Consider the following 22,248-nt stretch of genomic DNA (forward strand, 5'->3'; position numbering starts at 1 on the left):
CTATGCCTCTGAGAAATAAATGGAGAAAACACAATCCCTTGCTGCACGGAGCATGACATAAGACAGAAGGAACATTCAATGTTTTGAGACCCCTTTTGTGCATGAGTTGAGCCCAGCAGGAGAAACCAGCTTCATGGGATAATTGTGATAGAAGGATAGAGAATTAGCAGGTCAGGAGGAAACTGAAGGGCATGTCGAAGGCAAGCCGAAGGAAGAGGGGCTTATCAGTTTAATTTTAATAGGGAGATTAAAGAGGAGAGAAAACAGAATGCTGAAGCATTTGGGGTCACATTTTTTAGAAGATTTTATTTATTCATGACACAGAGAGAGAGGCAGAGGGAGAAGCAGGTTCCCTGTGGGAACCCCAATGGGGGACTCGATCCCAGGGCCCCAGGATCACACCCTAAGATGAAGGTAGATGCTCCTCTCCTTTGGCTTTCCAAATTAGATGCTATTCTGGTGTAACTACATACCTCCAAATTCTATAACGCTACTGTCCGTTATTTCTTCTGCTGGCCTTAATTGTAGACATCCTAAGGCTCAGGCATTGGACTCATTTCTTTATTTTCTGCCTGATTAAACCCAGATAGTTGTCACAGCTTCAACCCCCAGTACCATCCTGATAACCCCAAGTCTATATCTCTAGCCCTGACCTCTCACCTGAGCTCCTGCCTCTTATCTCTGTCTGCCTACCACTGGAGCCTTCTGCCTGGATTTCTTACTCCTGCATATCCCAAACCAACCTCCTCAGATTCCTGTCTATGAGGGAATTGTATGTGTGTGTATTTTACTTGCTTTTCATACCACTGCAAACATAGGATAATAAGAATAGCTATTATATTTTGGTTACCTATTTTATGTCAGGCACTGTATATTTATGAGCTCATTTAATCCTACAAGGTAGGAATTATCTGCATTTTTATAGATGAATAAATAGAGGCTCAGAGAAGTTAAACAATCTTCCCAAATCATGAAGCTAGTATGTGGGACTCAAATTCAAGACTGTCTATCTCCAAAGCTCATGTTCTTTCTGGTGCATCACACAACCTTCACATTTAAAAATTTATACCTCAGTTTCTTCAAATATGGGGAACATCAATGACCTCTATAGTGCTTGTAATTTGGCACAATCTATGTCTCTCCATTGACAGTGTTTGCCCAATAACAGCTAGTGATTAAACATAGAGGCTCTGGACTCGGGCAGATCTTGTTCAATCTCAGTGCCATTATTTACATGAAGGGGCAGGCTAGTTAATCTTTCTGAGGCTCAGTTTACTCATCTGTGAAATGAGGACACTAATTCCTACCTCCCAGAAGTACTGGGGAGAGAAAAATGGAAGGATATATGTCAAGAATCAATTGAAATGTCCATCAACTGATGAATGGATAAATAAAATGCCATATATCCACACTATGCTATTTAGCAATAAGAAGCAATAAAGTTCTGATACTCTCTACAACCATGAATGAACCTTATAATCTATATTAAATGAAAGAAGTCAGTCAAAATATCACATGTTGTATGATTCCATATATATGAAATGTCTAGAATAGGCAAATCTGTAGAAACAGAAAGCAGAGTAGAGATTGCCTTGAGCTGGAAGTGGGGGTGTGAGGGTGATGCTATGAGGGAAATGGGGAGTGATGCTAGTGGGTGCAGCATTTCTTTTGGGGATGATGAGAGTATTCTAAAATTGGTTGTGCTTTTGGTTATACAACTCTGAATATACTAAAACCCATTGAATTGCACCAATTGTGGCTAAATAGCTGAATTGTATGGTATGTGAATTAGATATCAATCAAGATGTTTTTTAAAAAGAAGGTATGTCAGATGCTTAGCACACTATTAGCACTCAGTAAGTTCTCACTTTTCTGACTTTCTCTTCTTTGCCTGGTTTGTCTCCAGCACCTGATAGTGGACATTTACTCCTACGTGCAACACCCTGCCTGGCTTGTCATTAGCTTAAGTGCAGGCCTCCCTCCCTGCCCCCACCCCCACCCCTTGTTTAACACTTGGTGGACTTACTTTGTCTCCTTTCGAGGTACTTGAGCATTTGGGGGCAGTCTGCTTGCTGCTCCTTGTTTCTTTCTTTCTTTCTCTCTTTCTTTCTTTCTCTCTTTCTTTCTTTCTCTCTTTCTTTCTTTTCTTTCTTTCTGATAGTCAGAGAGAGAGAGGCAGAGACACAAGCAGAGGGAGAACAGGCTCCATGCACGGGGAGCCCGATGTGGGATTCGATCCCGGTCTCCAGGATCGCGCTCTGGGCCAAAGGCAGGCGCTAAACCGCAGCGCCACCCAGGGATCCCTGCTCCTTGTTTCTTGACTTCTGTCTGGGCTTGGGCTGCCCTGAATGTACCCTCCTTCACTAAACCTGTCAAAATAACCTTCCTGGTTACCTTTCAGACCTTCCCTCTCTCCTTAATCAACAAACACTTGGTAGGTAATGGCCCTAGACTGAGTATTGCTAAGCCCTGGCGGTGATGTGAGGAGCTTAAAGACTCCGCTCTTACCACAAAGAGCTCTTTGATTGTGTTTGGGGAAATAACACATAGATATAAAAACAACTAAGGTGAGGATACAGGTCTCTAAGTGTCAATTGTGTAATTCTCACGTAGATGCTACGGGAGTTTAAAGAGGTGGGAGATGATTGGTCAGGGAAGTCTTCAAAATGCAGTTGGTTTTTATTTGATGGGTAAGCTTCATAGTGGAAGAGAAGGGGACAGGCGAGTGAGCAAAGGCATGGGTATGTGTCTTCTTCCTGCCTTATATGCTTATTGAGCATGTAGTGTATGCTAGACCCTGGGGTCATTAAAAAAAAAGTGGGGTAAGATTTGTCCTGCCCTGTAAGAGCTTACAGATGTGGGGAAGCTGTGCACACAGAGATGACAAGCAATCTGTGCATGCAGTGAGGCAAGGGCGATATTTGCCTGAGGGAGTCGGTGGAGCCATCACAGAAGAGCTGACATTAGGACATGAGAGGTGAAGAAGCAGGTGACATTTCAAGTCAGGTGGTGAGGAAGCAGAGTACAGCCACAACAGAGGCCAGAGGCCTGAGGGCTGGGGGCAAAGGCTGGGAGCTGATGAGGCTAAGAAGGTGTGCTGGGACGTAATTGTAAAGATACTGTGTTTTACATGAAGTAATTTATGTTTCTTTCTGAGGCAATCAAAGATGTGTGTTGGGGGACACCCTTTCCACTCTCTCAGACCAAACTGTCTGATTCCAAGTCTGTCTTTCTGTGTCTGTGGAATGTTAGATTCTGTCCAATGCTTCCTGCAGCAAGGTACTTCCCTTTTGTGAAACTGAATGCTGCTGAAGTGATCTTTTCTTGAAGCCTTGCCCTATGCATCCCCAGAGACTCCTTTATCCATCATTCACAGTTTTGACAAACCTCACTGGAGACAGGCAGGGAAAACTTCCCATGCAAACTGCACGGCAGCTCCTTGGCAGAGATCAACAAATTCAGAATCAAAATAACGTTGATCCCACAGATTTTGACCGGTGGTCAGTGCAGCATGTCTATGCATGGCTTTCCAAATTTTATTTTGATTAAAACATTTTTAAGTGCAGGCCCCAGTCACTTAACAAACAAGTCCTTATAATATAAGTAAATTAGTACACTGTCCATAGAATTTTTCTATTGATGTACTGAAAAATTTAAGACCTCTTTCTATAGAAACATAAAACTCTTGTGGATCATTGGAGGATTAGTAGAAATGCATACAACACATCCAAATGTACTTAAGGAGCGTTTTTTTTTTTTTTTAATATTTATATTGATTCTTGAGAGACACAGAGAGAGAGGCAGAGACAGGCAGAGGGAGAAGCAGGCTCCCCACAGGGAGCCCGATGCAGGACCCATCCTGGATCCCAGGATGACACCCTGAGCCAAAGGCAGACGATCAACTGCTGAGCCACCCAGGAGTCCCAGGAAGCGTTTTTAAACAGAGCACTGTACTGTACAGATAATTATTTGTATCATCTACAAGCAAAATAAGATTGTAGTTTCCAAACAAAAGGGCAAGTTTGTTGACTGAATGCATACTCATTTATCATGCTGTCCTGTACTGTATTAATATTTTTAAATGGTTAGTCAATCATAAAAAAAAATTAAATCCTCAGTAAATCTTATCAGTAGCACAAAAATAATGGGATTTCTGTTTACAAGGTGTCGATTGTGTTCAGTCTTTGATAATGACGGCAGACAGTCAATAAACACTGGGACATTTACATGGTCGGTAGGAGCCTAACTAAACTATCTAATCTTTCAAAAGACAGTCAACACAATGAACTCTAAATCTAATCCCCTCAAATACTGGAGAGACAGTTTAGTGCTTTAAATACTACTCAACCCAAAACCCCACACTAAAAAGAACCATTAAGGCTTTTTCTTAAACTCACATAAGGGGGACATTCTGATTTCAGTTCCAATCTCTGAGGGCCAAACTTTACTTTATAATCTAAGTTCAACCTTTTATAAGATCTGAGATTTATGAAGGGTGACAAGTATTGTAAGGTAGAACTTGACTAGAAACTGAAAGAGGAGTAGTGTTGGATGCTTATTTTAAACTTTTTAAATGACCTTTTTTTCTCTTAAATTTCAAGAAAGCAAAACACATGACTTGCTGGTTTTGTTTGCTGTAATCAAGTAGACTCACACTTACTCAGAACTCCTGTTGGTGCTATATTTATTGCTGGGAGTTTTTTTTTTTTTTTTTTTTAAACTAAGGGCGGTGTGTGTTTGGGGGGAAGGCTATTAATTGACCATTTCCTCTCTTCCATGGCTGTGTTACTCAATGAAGATAAAGGTTTAAAATCCTAAAATCCTGACAAGAGACTTGTATAAGGGAAGTTGAAAATGCCTGACTATGGCATCATGGATTTAGACACCAAAAGAAACTTTGAGGTTTTTGTGCAGAGAAAGAAAGAGAAAGAATTTCAGCCTGACTTGTATAAGTGTCCTTTTGATTCTATGATATTTTGTGATCTTAGTCAATGATATGAACATGTGTGGGAGAGCATTTGATACTGGCTGGGAAAAGTGGGCCCTGACACTCCACTCAGAAAGAATGGTTTTCCTGAGATGTTTGATTTGGGGGCTTCTCTTCTTGCGTGCCCAAAGTGTTAGTTTCTTTATTGTTCCTGTCCAAGGAGCTTGGCCAGAGAGGTTCTGGCTTATTGCTCCATTCCACACCTGAGGCAAGAGTGGGGCTCAAGGAAGAGCAACCTTGCTGCTGTGGAACAGCTTAAAACAGATGTGACTTTGCTTTGAAATCTGTTTAACACAACAGACTACCTGAGATCTGATGTTCAGTTCTCTTCAGGCTATAGAAATGAGAGTTTTTGGTTGACCTGGCATTCTGCCATGTCAGAGAGTCCACTGGAATCTCTACTTTGCTATTTGCAGGAAATGGCAGGAAGTGTGTGAAAATCTGGAATCCAGCAACAGGATTTAATCATGCCACATTATGAGGTCACTCTCTCTATCAGTGATTGAGAAGGAAGAAGACTGATTTATTTAATTTTTTTTTTTTTTAAATTTATGATAGGCACACAGTGAGAGAGAGAGAGGCAGAGACATAGGCAGAGGGAGAAGCAGGCTCCATGCACCGGGAGCCTGACGTGGGACTTGATCCCGGGTCTCCAGCATCACGCCCTGGGCCAAAGGCAGGTGCCAAGCTGCTGCGCCACCCAGGGATCCCCTGATTTATTTAATTTTTTAAAAATTTTATTAAGTTTTAAAATTTTAATTCCAGTAGAGTTAACATACAGTGCTAGATGGGCTTCAGGTGTACAATATAGTGATTCAACACTTCCATACATTACTCAGTGTTCATCATGATAAGTGTCCTCTTAATCCCCATCACCTATTTCACCCATCCCCCCAGTGGCCTCCTCTCTGATAACCATCAGTTTGTTCTCTATGATTAAGAGTCTGAAAAAAAAAAAGAGTCTGTTTCTTGGTTTGTCTCTCTTTTCCTTTGTTCGTTTGTTTTGTTTTTTAAATTCTACATATGAGTGAAATCCTACAGTATTTATCTTTCTCTGATTTTGCTTAAGTAAGGTTGATTTATTTATTTTGGGGTGAGTTTATTGGGAGCTCACGCTGGCAAGCCCCTAAATTCTAGCATCTTTGGGCATCATTAAGGCCTAAATTTCTTTGTGGGTGCTCACACACTCTGTGAATTCCAACAATCCTTTAACTCCATTGGAACCTAAGAAACATTGATCCAACTATATTTTCACTGCCCCTCACTCTTTTCATGTCCTTACTTCCCTCCTTACTCAGCTTAAATCTGTGGTCAAATTTTTCATCACTCCCTTGAACATACTTTTGATTCCCTTGTTCCTCTGTTACTTGGTTAAACTTACTTAGCTAAACCACAACCTTTATTAAATTCGACTTTTCCTTACGCCCTTCCACACAGTTGAACAAAGCCAGAGAAAAACATACCATCAAGCCAGCCAACTGGTTTCATTTTACATCGCTGATCACTCATCTCTAGTAGAGTCTTACGGCTCTCTAGCAATCATACTATATTTCCCAAGGCCTTTCATTCGCTTATTCTACTGGAAGGGGATGATTTTTACACTCTTTCTTCTCTTCCCCAAACTTAAACTAGGAGTTCCCCATCCTCACTGTCATGATGATCTTGCTTCCTATATACTGAGAAAATGGAAGCCCTTGAAGGAAACTTCCATAGCCCCCATGCCCACAACTACCTACTTGCCAGCATCAGGGCTCATAGACTGTCTTCCCTCCTGTTCTTCTGGGTGAACTGTCCAAACTCTTTACAAAGGCTAACAACTAGGGCAGCCTGGGTGGCTCAGCGGTTTAGCACCACCTTCAGCCCAGGGCATAATCCTGGAGCCCCAGGATCGAGTCCCAAATCGGGCTCCCTGCATGGAGCCTGCTTTTCCCTCTGCCTCTCTCTCTCTGTGTCTCTCATGAATAAATAAATAAAATCTTTGAAACAAACAAACAAAATAAAACCAAAGGCTAACAACTCCATGTACATGCCAGACTGTACTCATTTCCTGTTCAGTCAAGGACTCTGCTGTAAGCACTCCTCCCTTCTCTCCTGCATCAATTTTCCCCTCTTTCCCAGTACCATATAAGTATTCTCTCATCATAAAAACAAACTCTCATTCCTCCTTCCCCTTCCAGTTTATCCCTCTGTTCCTTTCCTATTTTTAAAAATTTTTTTAAAAGATTTTATTTATTTATTCATGAGAGACACACATGAGAGAGAGGCAGAGACATAGGCAGAGGTAGAAGCAGCCTCCCTGCTGCATCCCTATCAATTACTTTTAAATTTATACCTCCAGTCTGTACCACTTCCCTGTGCTCCACACCATATATCCAACTTCCAACTTAACATCTCCACTTGGGGGTCTAATCTATATCTGTGCCTCTGCTCTCCTTCGACCCCCATCCAGAGCCTGCTTCTCCTATATTGTTTCCCTTCTCAATAAGTGGCAACTTCATTCTTCCAGTTGCTTAAAAAAAAAAAAAAATCTTGGCATCAAGCTGGACTTTTCTTGCTCTGATACCTTGCGTTTTAATCCATTAACAAATCCTGTTAACTCTACCTTCAAAATATATTCAGAATTTTACCACCTCTCACCATCTCCTTTACTACCTACCCTGGTTCAAACCACCTTCTAGCTGGTTTTGCCACTTCTGCTCCATCTGGAATGTAGTAGAACTGAGATTCAAACTCAATTATTCTTCCATTTTGAAGACTTAGATCTTTTGTCTGGGCTTTACTGTCCTTCTGCTTTTTTACCTTTGATGGCTGTGACTATAGGTACCTCCCCTATATTCGTTTCCCTATTCTTACCATTTTTCCTTAGTCATAGAATCCTAACTACATTCAAAATGGCACTGTGATCAAATATCTTTTGTTCTATCTTTCCCAGCCTCATGTGTGGATAGATGTGGGCATGTGACTAAAGTAACTCCTGATCAATGAGATAAAAGCAAAAGTTACTGGGTGGGATTTATAGGAAAACTCCTAAGTAAGGGGGACACACAGCTGGTTCCATTCTTTTTGACCTTACCCCACCCTCCTTCCTGCTGCCTGAACTGAGGACTTGGTTGCTGGGAACTGAACATTATTCATCTCTAAGATGAATTCTGATTAGTGGGAAGAGCATGTTTCTTTGAGTGTTGTCTTCTCTTACTAGTCTTTGGACAAGTCATTTAACCCCTGAGTCTAAGTGGGTGTTTTGTTTTGTTTTGTTTTGTTTTGTTTTTAATCTGTAGAATGGAGGGCAGCCCCGGTGGCTCAGTACTTTACTGCTGCCATCCCCCCCGGGTGTGATCCTGGAGACCCGGGATCGAGTCCCACATCGGGCTCCCTGCATGGAGCCTGCTTCTCCCTCTGCCTGTGTCTCTGCCTCTCTGAGTGTGTGTGTCTCTCATGAATAAATAAAATCTTAAAAAAAAATCTGTAGAATAGAAATAATACCAAAAAGAGCTATTCCATATGGCTATTGAGATGATAAAATGAGGGAACACATGTAAAAGGGCCTAGTTCATAGTAGTCACTCAATAAATATTTGTTCATTCATCTCAATAACATAAATGCTTTAGAATTTTTGAAATACTCTCACATACTGTACAAGTTATTGTTAAAATACCAAGTACCCATTAACACTTCCTCTAAGAACTTTTGGATGGTTGTATTTTAATTATTTTAGGATGTGACCAGCTTTTGTGAAGTTGAGTTAGTTGGCTTCATTATTCCCCTGCAACATTTCCTTTGCACTCATTGATTTCCATGGCTACATGATGATTACTTCCTGAGAAACAAAGGAACACATGTGTTTGGAAGTAAAAAGGAAGCATACAGATCACCTATTGAACCATAACCCTGTAAAGCTTGGTATAAATGGAAACTTTTCTTTTTATCATATGGTGTTTGAAGTGAAGGAATTCATATTAGTCATTAGCTCAGTTTTTACTCCACAATAGGTGTCCCTGTAAGGAGCCAGATTGTGTCAGGCCTTATAAGCCAAACATATTCTAAAACATTTTGTAAAGTCGACTATTTACAACATCAAAATTTCTGAGTGGTGACCAATCCAGAAAAGTGATAGTAGGTAATGGGAAACTTGACAAAAGATGAGTAGTAGAAGAAATAGCTTACTACTCTAAAACACATGGATTCTGTTTCATTACATGAATTAGTCAATCATTCTAGCAAACATATATTGATGACTTCTACATATGAGGTCCTGTAGTAAGTGCTCTGAGAATTACAAAGGTGAGTGAGACCCAGAGGTGATATTCAAAGAATTCATAGCTTAGTATTGGAAATAAAATATTTACATCCCCTGTACAAATTATGTCCTCTTTGAAGTGATTCAGAATCTAGGGTGGCTTTGAAAAAGGGGCTGTTTTGAGTCTTGAAGAATACATAGATATTTGCACAAAGTAGGCAGATGGAAAGGCATTCCAGATAAAGGGACCAGTAGCTACAAAGACCCAGAGGTGACGAGGCTCAGACTTAGTGAATCAGAGGTAGGCAGAGATTGATTCAGAAATACCTATTTTGGAAAAAAAAAGAAATATCTGTTTCGGGGATAGCATCATTGTTAATAGGTAGGTATTTGGTATGTGGAGACTGGCTTAAAGTGGGAGGAGAGTATTATAGATGGTGTCCCCCTCAAATTCCTGTGTTGAAACTAATCCCCAATGTGATGGTATTTGGAGGTATGACCTTTGAGAGATGATTAGGTCATGAAGGTGGAACCCCCATGAATAGGATTAGTGCCCTTATAAAAGAGACTCCAGAGAGCTTCTTTGCTTCTTCTGCCTTGTGAGGACACCATGAGAAGATGGTCATAATGGACTAGGAAGCAGGCTCTCACCAGTTACTGAATTTGTTGGCTTCTTCATCTTGGACTTCCAGCTTTCCAGGACTGTGAGAAATAAATGTTTGCTATTTAAGTCACTTAGTCCATGGTATTATGTTATAGCAGCCCAAATGGATGAAGAGAGGAAAAGTAAGTTCAGTTTTGGACATGTGGAATGTCAAGTGAAAGTGACAGGCTATTCTGGTAGAGATGTTATGTAGGTGGTTAGAAATGAAGTTTGGAGCTTAGGAGAGAAGTGCAATTGTAGGTCTACATTTGGGACTCATCAACACACAAGTGGAAGATGAACTTATAGGAGTCTAGAGTAAGAAGAAAAGACAGTTGGGGACGGATTCCTGGAAACAACTAGATTTAAGGGACAGACTGACAAAAATAAACCTGGGAAGGAGGCTGAGGAGGAGCCAGAGAGATATAAAGAAAAACTATAAGAAAATGGCAGTGTTTTATCAGATTCTCTCTCTCTCTTTCTCTCTCTCTCTCTTTCAGGCCCCCCCCCCAAGGTTTTGGGGTTCTTTTTCTTTTCTTTTCTTTTTTAAAGACAATCCTTTTTTTTAAAAAATTTTTGTTTATTTATGATAGTCACAGAGAGATAGAGAGAGAGGCAGAGACACAGGCAGAGGGAGAAGCAGGCTCCATACACCGGGAGCCCGACGTGGGATTCCATCCCGGGTCTCCAAGATCGCGCCCTGGGCCAAAGGCAGGCGCCAAACCGCTGCGCCACCCAGGGATCCTGATTCCTGGGTTCTTAAGCTCCAATGAATCAGGGAGGCAGCATACCATAATGGTTATGAGCACTACGGTTAGATCTGTGTTCAAGCATCATCTTGAAGCCCACAGGTGGATTCTCTCAGCAAGTGTGTGTGTGTGTATGTGTGTGTGTGTGCTGTCCTGGTGTGGACTGCGGGTGTCACATTCCTAGACCCCTCTGCCCCCACTTTCAATCCAGTTGGAATAAAGAGAAATTTCTCCACTGACCTATGAGCTTCTCAAGGGTTTGATACACAGTAGGTTCTCAAATACATAGTTTTCTTTTAAAAGGTGAATGAATACATTAACAAAACATAAACAGGAAATAATTTTATAGTAAACATATGAGCATTGTGGTCTCCTAACATTGTGGTTTTATGGGTCACTGACATTTTCAAAACTGTGATCTTTGAGCATCAGAGAAATATCTACACATGTCCACTGGAAAAGAAATAGAAGAACAGCTTTATTATGCCATAATAAAATTAAAAGGCAGTTGATTAAAAAAAAAAACAAAAACAAAATATCATCCTTAATGGTTCATAACATCATTCCTTATTAAGCAATGGCATAACACTAATGCTTCTGCAGTGCTTTCTGCTTTCCTGGCATTGTTCTGAATACCTTATTTGTATTAATTAATTTGATCTCCTCAACAAAATCTATGAGATAGGAGCTTGTCTATTATGTAGATAAGGAAACCTCAGGTATAGAAAAGAGCCCAAGGTCACATAGCTAATAATTAGCAGAGGTAGGATTTGAACTCTAGAGTCTGTGCCTATAACTGCTATGTTACACAGAAGCCTACTTTGATTCTGTTACTTGCCTGCCCAGCCAGACCCACCATGTTTATCACCTAATACAGAAGGAAAACTACATTGTATGTGTGAAGTGAGGCCTTCTCACCAGGGCTTGGGTGGCAGAAGGTGGGGGCAAGGACATGTTGTGGGAAATATATTTGTGTTAAATCAGGACAACAAGCGTGGTAATTGTTGATACTAACAGAAATCATAATCACACAGTGATCTTATTTCACAATTTACTTCCCCTAATCCCATGGCCAGGTGACTTAAACTCCTTGTCACAAGCCCTCATTCATAAGCTCAGAGAGACAGAGAAGCTCATTGCTTTGGATGGGCCAAAAAGTGTGTAGATGTGGGAGTCTGCACGGAACTCAGTGACCCTGTCTGTTCTCTACGGTCCTGCTCGGGACCTTGTTTTCTGAGGGGACCTTGTGTGAATGGCCTCATCTTATTAGTTGGTCTCTAGGAGCCCACACTGTTTGTCCCTTAACGGAGGAGTCACCGAGAGAAATCTCAGAAGGAGTCAAGCAAAAGAGGCAGCACCAAACCAAGAAGAAACATTGCTGCTGCTTGAAGGGAATTTCAATCCAAAAATGATAGTTTGGAAGGGCTCTAAGGAATGTATCCAATATATGCTATAGCACATATGTTTAAAAAAATTTTTCAAACAAACTATTTCCTGATATTATGTTCAATGAATAAGGATGTTTTACAACTGTTAAATATATTTAATATCACAGAAGAAAAGAACTCAAAACACATGAAAATAAATCAGATTAGGTTTTGTCTTTTGATTAATGTTTTTTTCTTCGCCCAACAGGAAAATACTCATTAACAAAAGTTTTGAGAACAATCAAGCAACTGGAGGTTATTAATATGAAAATATTGTCAATTGTTCCTCCCGTAAAAATCTCCCTGGACAGCCCACTTCCTGAAAAATGACTCAGCGAAAGCTCCCAACCCGAGTTGTTCGTGTTTCTTACAATTGTTCAGGCTGGTGCTCATTTCTTATCTATAAAGTCCCCTTTTGATTGATGATTCATGTTTCTTTTCAATTATAGGCTTTGAATGCAAACTATTTCTTAATGTAAACAAATGGCCTCAGTATTTAAAGCAAAACATTTCCGTTTGTTTAGTACTATTTCCTATTTTATGCCTGAAACCATATTTTTGAGGGAATTGTTTGGTTTCAAAAGAGGGAAAAGAGAATGATTGTTTAGAAGAATGTGCTCAAAGGAGGGGTGCATTTGCTATGGGCCGCCTGCCAGAGGTGCAAGGGTATGCTCAGAAGGGGCACATGGAGGCCTACCCTCTCCTAGCATGGCCCAAAGAAGTTAGTGTCCTGAATTCTTACTTTAAAGATCCTGGTTTTCCTGTGGGAGAAAAGTGTATCTTTGGCAGCTTGATAATAGGCCTGGTAGCATATCTTTATGTTCTCAGTTCAGCTGAAGGGCTCTGAGCTAGATGAATGGAGGATAAATGATGCATCGAACAGTTGCCAGAAATGCTAGAAAAAAGAGAGCAAGGTACTCAATGATTTCTAATAATGTTTTACAATTACCAATAAAAAAAATAAAATTAAAACCTGGAAGACCAAGGGCCAGTTTCAACAGACCATGTGTCAAAAACTGGCCACTAGGTAGCGCCATAATCCAGCTCCAGGACCATAGGGCTGAGACTGCTCATTCTTTGTTGGCCAGAATTCAAATGTTCAAGATTGACATTTGGGAAAGATCAGCAAGGGCACCCTAAAAATTTCCAAATAAGGAGACCCCAACATAATAAACAGAAGAGGCCTAAGGTTCAAAATATTTACTTGGTGAAGCTACTTATTCTATCTATATCAATTATGTTTATTGAGAACTCAAGAAACAGACATTGTAGGTGTTAGAGATTTTACCTTAGCCTTCTCTTAATGACACCTCAGATTTGCATGAAGATAAAGAAAGGAATAATCACAGTTAATTAAAATGATTAGTCCAGAATTTTCTTGTCAAATTGGGAAAATATAATTTAATTAAGCAGTGGACACTAATCATATTTATTTTGGAAAGTCAGTATTATTTCTGTCATTCTTGCCAAAGTCTTCTACTCATTCAGCAATCATTGAGTCCATGCCTACTATGTGCCCAGTGTCACGCCAGACGCTTTGAATAAAGAAGCATAAGGCCCATTCCCTACTTTTGTGTAGCTCATAGTCCAGTATGGTAGATAAATATATAACAAAAACAACAATACTAAAAGATCAGAGCTTTGATAAAGACAACATGCTCAAAAGAGTTATGGGAGATAGTAGCAAATCATTCTATACAATGAGGCAGCATTGAACAAAGCCTCGAAAGATAAATCATAGTAATAGGTGACACTGATGCTCATCAGGTACCACACTCTCCAGAGTGCTAATACGTTCTTAAAGGTCATGTAACCTTCACAACAACTGGATGAGGTAGGTGCTACTGTTGTCATCTCTGGCTATAGATGAAAAAACAGGTTTGGGGAAGGTATTCTAGACAAAAGAAGTAGCATGTATAAAGGTTCGGAGACATATAAAACTATGGCATATTCCAGGAAATAGAAGCTCAGATAACAGTAATGATATTATAATATTCATAGAAACATGTCCTCTAAGATTTTATAAATAGAAAAATGTGATGAGTTATAGCAGAATTTTAGAACAGATTTTTAAAAACAGTTTTCTTAATTATGTAAAATTTTATCCTTCAAAGAACAGTAGGAATATAGTTTATTGAGAAAACATGGATCCACTGAAAGACCAAAATGCATTTTGTAATGAAATATTACATCTTGAGTTTTGAAGATGATAGAAAAAAAAAAGGGGTGGCTCCATGGTAGCCATTTTGGATACCATAGATATTTCTTTTTTTCTTTTTTTTTTTTTTTTTTACCATAGATATTTCTTAAAAAACTTTCTGGGGCACCTGGTTAAGAGTCTGCCTTCAGCTTACATCATGATCCTCCAGGGACTGAGCCCTGCATCTGTCTCTCTGCTCAACAGGGAGTCTGCTTCTTCCTCTCCCTCTGCCTCTGCCCCACGTTCTTGTGCTCTCAAATAAATAAATAAAACCTTTATTTTTTTCCAAGATTTTATTTATTTATTCATGAGAGAGACACACACATAGAGAGAGAGAAAGAGAGGCAGAGACACAGGCAGAGGGAGAAGCAGGCTCCATGCAGGGGAGCCCAATGTGGGGCTCGATCCCGGGACTCCAGGATCATGCCCTGGGCTGGAGGCAGGCGCTAAACTGCTGAGCCACCCAGGGATCCCCTAAATAAAATCTTAAAAAAAAAACAAACCCTAACTTTTTAATAACAAACCATACTGCTGTGAGCATCCTGAAAATAATAATGCTATAGTTTTATTTTATATTTTTATAGTATGAGGCAATTTTATTTAAAAAAATTATATATTTGAATATATGAAAAAATATCCAGGAGGATATTCATAAAATTAATAACTGGTAATTTTTGGATGGGAGGATCTTGATTTCCTTATATATTTTCTCCATTATTTTTTCAGTGAGCATGTATTTATTTTTTTTTTAATTTTTACTTAAATTTTAGTATAATGCTATAGTTTTGAGGTTTAACTGCATACCCTAAAAGATTTTCTAATGTTGAAAAATAATACTAATATAATTAAAACAACTTTTATCTATCTTATTTGAGATAGCCTTTATAAGATAAACTGTGATATCAAGATTAAATATTTATTGGTTGTCCATTACTTACAAAGCATTGTAATGCTGTATCAAGATAATTTATTGAACAAATATTTATTGAGCACCTAACTCGTGCCAGCCATGGTGTGAATTGCTGCAGGTATAGTAATAGCAGAACAACAATAAGGACCCAATCTCTGCTTACCTTACCTCAAAAAGACTGAGGGGTTTTTTTGTTTTTGTTTTTGTTTTTTTAATGATTTATTTATTTAAGAGAGAGAGAGAGAGAGAGAGAGAGAGAGAGCATGAGCAGGGGAAGGGGTGGAGGGAGGGAAAGAATCTCATGTTGAACATGATCCCATAACCCTGAGATCATGACCTGAGCCAAAATTAGATGCTCAACCAACTGAACCACCCAGATGCCCCTGATGTTTTTTATTTTCCAAAAAGTTTTTATTCAAAAATAAATAAAATAGGGCAGCCCCCGCGTGGCTCAGCGATTTAGCACTGCCTTCAGCCCAGGGCATGATCCTAGAGACCTGGGATTGAGTCCTACATCAGGCTCCCTGCATGGAGCCTGCTTCTCCCTCTGCCTGTGTCTCTGCCTCTCTCTCTCTCTCTCTCTCTGTGTGTGTGTCTCTCATGAATAAATAAATAAAATCTTAAAAATAAATAAATAAAATATTTTTTCATTCAAAAATAAAATTAAATTAAAAGGCAGCTTTTATTTACAAAATTTTTATTCACAAAGTTTTATTCGAATAGTAAACTTTTTTTTTTTTAAAAGGTCAATTTCTAGTTCTAGAGGGACTAGGGTTTCTAGCAGACTAATAAGATAGAGACTCAGTTTCAGAGGAAGAAGAAAGCAGTCAGGCGCCTCAGTAACAGAGCCATTATCAACACAACACATAGCCTGATGATGTCTTGAAGATCCACTTAAGGCAGGATTTTCTAACCTCAGCACTATTAGCATTTGGGGATGGAAAAGTCCTTGTTGTGGGGGACTGTGCTGTGTACTATATTAGCAGCACCTTTGGCCACTACCCACCTTCAGTTCTGGCATTAAAAAATGTCTCCGAGGAGCCTGGATGGCTCAGTAGGTTAAGCGTCTGACTCCTCATCCCGGCTCAGGTCAAGATCTCAGGGTGGTGAGATTGAGCCCTGTGTTGAGCTCTGTGCTGGGTGTGGAGCCTGCTTAAGATTCTCTCTCTCTTTCTCTCTCTCTCTCCCTCCCTCTGCCCCTCCTCCAACCCCCTCACCTCTCTCCCTCTCTAAAAAAAAAAAAAAAAAAAAGGAAAAAACCCAAAATGTCTCCAGGCATTGCCTTGGGGCTGGGGAGGAACAAGAATCACTGGCCTAAGGCCACTGAAGCTGCTCCTGTCAGTGGTCAGGCTTGATCCTAGCAAGTAGTCCAAACAGTTTGAGCCCCAGCTGGGAGGAGAAGTTAAGGGTGGAGATTGGGAACATTCCAGTCACACACACCAGTCTCTTTTTATGGGCATCTTGGAATATATCTGTTTAAAAATGTTTCCATTTCCTCCTTTTCTTTTCCTTATTTGGTGAATTTGTTGTCAGCACGATGGGATAAGGGAGGTTGTTTTTCTTAACTGTTACTTTCGGGAGGAGATGGTCTCCTGTTCATTCAATCTGTGTGGACTTCCGGCAGGAAATGGCAGTCAAGGAAAGTTTTGAATAAAAGGAAGATGCTGGTTAGCCAGTGGAAACAGGAAGTTGTTGCCTGTGTCTTACACAGCTTAGAAGAAAGTAAGAGGCAGAGGGAAAATTCACTTCCCACAAGTGGGAGGAGCTGAAGAGAGTGGGATGGGAGTGGAGGAGGGGTAGGGAGCGCTGAGGAGCAGAGAGGCAACCAGGTTAAAAGACCTTGAATCTCCTGGGGGAGCTGGCTGCAGGGGAGCAGGGTGACAGCATTGTGTAGTAGGAATGGGGGCATGCAGTAGCAATAAGTCAAAATTATTGTGACTTATTAAGTTGTGCTGTATACCACTAAAAATACTCTATTTAAAGAAATACAGTTTTCTCACAATATATATTAAAGCATTTGCCAACATTATAAAATCCCCTTGAATAGAGAGAGAGAGAGAGAGAGAGAGAGAGAGAGAGAGAAAGCAAACGTGGCAAAATGTTAACAATTGGTAAATCACATGAAGGGTATATGGCTGTTCGCTGTGTTCTTCTTTAAATTTTCTGTAAGTTTGAAAGTTTTAAAAATAAAAATTTGGTGTATGTGGGGAGAAGAATCCATTTTTTTAGGATTTTACTTTATTTAAAATATTTTGAAATTTTATTTAAATTCAATTAACATATAAGGTATTATTAATTTCAGAGGTAGCATTCAGTGATTCATCAGTCCTATATAACACCCAGTGCTCATTACATCACCCAGTTGCTCCATTCTCCTGTCCGCTAGAATCAACTTTTTTTTACTATGTGATATTTGAGGCTGGATGGATCATCACAGATATATGTTCATGGGTACATGGCATTACCTATGAATTCTCTACAACATAGTATAGTGGTGAATAATGTTCTCTTATGACCAGAGTAATTTCTTTCTTTTTTTTTTAGAGAGGGAGAGAGGAGGGGGGCAGAGAGAGAACCTTTTTTTTTTTTTTTTTTTTAACTTATGATAGTCACACACAAAGAGAGAGGCAGAGACACAGGCAGAGGGAGAAGCACAGGCAGAGGGAGAAGCAGGCTCCATGCACCGGGATCCCGACGTGGGACTCGATTCCGGGTCCCCAGGATCCCGCCCTGGGCTAAAGACAGGCGCTAAACCACTGCGCCACCCAGGGATCCCGGAGGGAGAGAATCTTAAGCAGACTCCATACCCAGCGCGGAGCCTGATTTGGGGCTCAATCTCACAACCCTGAGATCATAACCTGAGCTGAAGTCAAGAGGACGCTTAACCAACTGAGCCTCCCAGGAGCTCCCAGAGCGATTTCTCATTGTACTTTTATTAATATATTCTCAGATTCTGATAAACTTAATAGGGAATTCTGAGATTTTTGCATAACTTGGATCAACATTTCTTAATAAGGCAGAGGTAACTCTTAGCTTGTAGCTTTTGCTATCGTTTATTCAATAAGCATTTCATGAGCACCTATGGTATATAGGGCAATGTGTTACGTGTTATGTGGAATACAAATATGAATCAAATGGACCTTCTGTTTTTTTTTTTTTTTTAATTTATTTATTCAGAGAGAGAGAGAGGCAGAGACAGACAGAGGGAGAAGCAGGCTCCATGCAGGGAGCCCGACGTCGGACTCGATCTGGCATCTCCAGGATCACACCCCGGGCTGCAGGCGGCACTGAACCGCCACAGGGGCTGCTCGGACCTTCTGTTCTTAAATAATCTGATAATTTGGTAGATGAATTTTAAAACTTTCCACATAAATGACTTTTTTTCCCCACACAAATGACTTTAACCCAAGGTAGAAAATCACTTGGGTGTCCAGTCTTGGAGGAGGACATCATCACTTCTTCCAGAGGGAAATGGTGTTAAGCTTATTCCTGCTGCATCATGCAGTGGACGAACAGTGGGACTCGAGTGAAGAATCCTACACTGATCTGCTATTGCTGTATAACCCATTATTCAGTAACAACCCTGTGTTATTGCTCATGTGTCTGGGTCAGTGGAGCATGGTTGACCTATCCCAGGTTTGGGTGGGTAGTTTTGCTTCAAGCTGCTGTAGCTGGATGGGAATATATGCCTCTCCCTGCAGTTTTGTGAGTCAGTAGGGATGATGACCCTGCTTCATGTATCTTTCATTGTCCTTGGACCAGGAAGCTAGATAGGGCAGGTGTTCCCAGGGGATGGCAGAGGTCTATGAGGACAAATAAATATATGGGAGGCTTCACAAAGCCTAGGCTCAGAGCTCACATGCTGTCCTTTCAGCTCATATATGGTTGGCCAGCTGAAGTTACAAGCTGAACCCAAAGTGGTGGGTCAAGGGGGAACACAGTGCCCTAAGTGAGGTGTTGGCGAGGGTATGGATGCAGGAAGAGGTGAAAAACTGATGCAGTTTATGACATGTCTTTTGGTTATTGAGCACTACATCTTTAGGAGAAATAACTTCAATTTTTTTACACAGCAAAACTTAAAAATCTGATAAAAACTTAAAAAAATAGGTTCATATGGAAGAATGTCATTAGCCATCCCTTTATTTATTTATTTTTTAAAGATTTTATTTATTTATTTATTTGAGAGAGAGAGAGAGAGAGAGAGAGAGAGAGAGAATAAGCAGGGAGGAGGGAAGGGAGAGGGAGAAGGAGAGCCTGACACAGGGCTATATCCCAGGACCCTGAGATCATGACCTGAGCTGAAGGCAGATTCTTAACTAACTGAGCCACCCAGGCACCCAGGCACCCCTTAGCCTTCCCTTTAAATACCTACTTTCTAGTAGTGGGCAAGAAAGCATGAAGTTAAACTCAGACTTGAGGAAGATCTAATGCAAATGGTGATGGGAAATATGTGCCCATTTAGTTTCTTTTAGTCCTTCTTGGGGCTGGCTGTGGGCCATATTTTCCCTTGATACTTTGGGCCTTTATTTCCTGCATTCTTTCTTCCTCTCAGTGGCAACCAGCCCCCATAACACCCTGATATCTTCATGTTTTCTCCCTCCCCATCAAAACTTTTTCTGTAGTAAAGATTTGGCCAACTCCTTCACAGTGAGGCCTAAGTGACTAACAAGGATTAGAAGCTAACTGCTTTCAGGAGCATTTGAATTTGAGCAGGGGACAGAAGAAGGAATGGCTCTGTGAATGAACAACCACATAGCAGTGACTAGGGTGGAGAAGTGAAGGAGATGGAGAACCAAAGAATGAGCCCAGTGGCCTCAAAATCATATCCTGTAAGATGTTACATTTTTCCTGGCTAAGCTACCTGCTCAAGTTTGTGGGCAAGGGTATAACTGTAGGAATAACTAGAAGTGTGGCTTGTATTATGTATTTAGCATAAATAATATTAACATATGTACCCTGACAAGTCAATTGTATTTAAAATTTTTATAGTGCAATGGTTCTAATTCCTGCCCAAGTTTGCAGTGACTATCTTTGAGAAACAAATAAATAGACATAGCTGACATTAGGCAGGAACTTTCTGAACTGTGTCAAGGTTAATAATAAGTAAAATGTTATAAGTAGAGACAGGACAGCAACAGCTGTGCAACATTCTTGGAAGCAAAGATTCTGATAGCATGAAGTAAGACTTTGAGCTCAGTTTTTGCTGCTACTCTGGGTAAACAGAGAACGTGTATAATAATTGAACAAAAGCCTATTTCTTTTATGAATTACAACTGTTCTGTGCTCAAAATCTGATGTCTACAGCTGGAAAATCAGGGGCATGTGAAGCAATGTTGGAAGAAGACCCAGATCAAAATTATGAGAATGTCCTGGCTGAGATTCAGTCTTTCGAGCTGCCCATTGAAGCTACTTTAAGGTAGGACTCCTCTTATGCGTTTCTTCTTTTGTGGTGATAATGCAGTCTTATTCACTTCTTCTTTTATTTTTTTCTATAATAGAATAAAAAATAATTTTTGAAAAATAATTACAATTCTGCATATACCTAAACTCTACCTCTTTTCTTATCTTTAGATAAATTACAGTAAACAATCCACTCTTGTTTGCATTGTATTTGTTTCCTGATTTATCACCACAAGGTTTAAAAAATAGAAATGACTTTCAAGAGATCAAAAAGGGTCTCTTGCCATCTCCAAATAGATATCCCATCTCATTTATATAAGATTTCAAAGGTTTTCTCTAAGATGTCACTTAGTAAAAAACATTGAGAACCATTAGACATATCAGTGAAACCAATTTCTATTTGGGTAGATGTGAGTTTTTGAAAAAAAAAAAAAAAAAAAGTAAAACATTTATTTGCATGGTTACTACTCGGGTATATGGTGATCTCCCGGATATGGTTATTTGTTATTTGTTTTTTTTTTTTTTAAATTTCCACATAGCATTTAAAAATAGCTTCTTGGTAATGTGTGGATTAATGTGCACATTTCAAGAACAGGATTAAAATGAAAGACCATGTATCTTTATGTTAAAAGGGCAGCTTTAAAAATGTAATCCTTTCTGACTGCCTGCCTGTAACTGACACCTATCAGTGTGGGAATGGAATGGTAATCACTGAATTTGATAGTGACCGACAATAAATATTTGTTGACTAATATTTGTTGATTAAATAAAAGGATTTTTTGAGGAGGGGTGTTGTCTCTTCATCCTCAGAAAGGACCCCACGCCAAGTTGCTTTGAAATATGCTGCAGTTTAAATCTGAGTAAAGTTGGGGGCATGGGAAGGCATTGATATTTATTGGTTGATTCTTGGATTATCAATATGTAGGTGCAGTTGTAAAATAATTAAAACTTCATTTCAATTTTTCCTTACACTTTTTTTTTTTTTTATCGAGCATCATGAATATTCCATGAAGAAGGGAAGGTAATTTCTACCCTATTTAATAGGTGGAAGAAACCAGAGTTTTTTTTACTAGTGGGAAACTCAATCATTTTTTTCCATAGAACCAACTTTATACTGTACCAGAACCTTCTAGAACTTGTGCATTTGCCTGATGGTTAGATCAGAAGTGTAAAGGGGGACAAGAAAAAGGGTGAGGGGAACCTCAATGTGTGTTGAGGCCAATGTGTGGCCTCTGTTGCTGTTGCTGCTTTAGAGCTCTTGGCCTTCAATCCCTGACTCTCTCCACCTCTCCCCTGGTCTCACAACCCTGGCTGACACCTATACATGTCATCTGTCCATGGAATAATACTCCTGACTAGTCTTCCTTGTTATTGGACCTGACTTCCTGCTTTGGATCTTGGAGCTTTCCTACCTTCTTTAGTTAGGGCAAATATTCCTCATCTTGTACTTAGTCTTCCTAAAGCAAAAATCAGTGTAGATCTGGCTGTCACAGCACTCTCCCAGTGTCACCCTCAAGAGGGGAGACAACATAGATATTTTCTCCAGGTGTTGCTCTTTCACCACCAGAGTGGCCCCTCATTTCTGGGTTATTGAACAAGGGGTGAGGTCACTCTTTTCCAAAGGCTTCTGCTAAACCACCCCAATGTTATTTGGAGGGTAGACTCAGAGCTCTTAAAAAAGCTTCATCTGGGACA

The 22,248-nt window shown here is 40.0% G+C and overlaps 1 protein-coding gene across 7 annotated transcripts in view; it reads left to right on the top strand.

The window, feature by feature from the left end:
* The window catches only part of EXOC6 (exocyst complex component 6), a 352,011-nt gene that overhangs the window by 110,273 nt on the left and 219,490 nt on the right, over positions 1–22,248 (top strand). For 4 of the 7 annotated variants that reach the window (XM_072739522.1, XM_072739519.1, XM_072739524.1 and 1 more), the window contains one exon: positions 20,458–20,569. In XM_072739522.1, the coding sequence (XP_072595623.1) occupies positions 20,484–20,569 (86 nt within the window). In that variant the 5' untranslated portion in view covers positions 20,458–20,483. Of the gene's footprint in view, positions 1–12,251; positions 12,425–20,295; positions 20,369–20,457; positions 20,570–22,248 lie in introns of those variants that run through there. The other 3 variants (XM_072739517.1, XM_072739523.1, XM_072739520.1) reach the window with 3 other exon arrangements.

The sequence above is a fragment of the Vulpes vulpes genome, chromosome 15, assembly GCF_048418805.1.
Source record: "Vulpes vulpes isolate BD-2025 chromosome 15, VulVul3, whole genome shotgun sequence".
NCBI lineage: Eukaryota > Metazoa > Chordata > Mammalia > Carnivora > Canidae > Vulpes > Vulpes vulpes.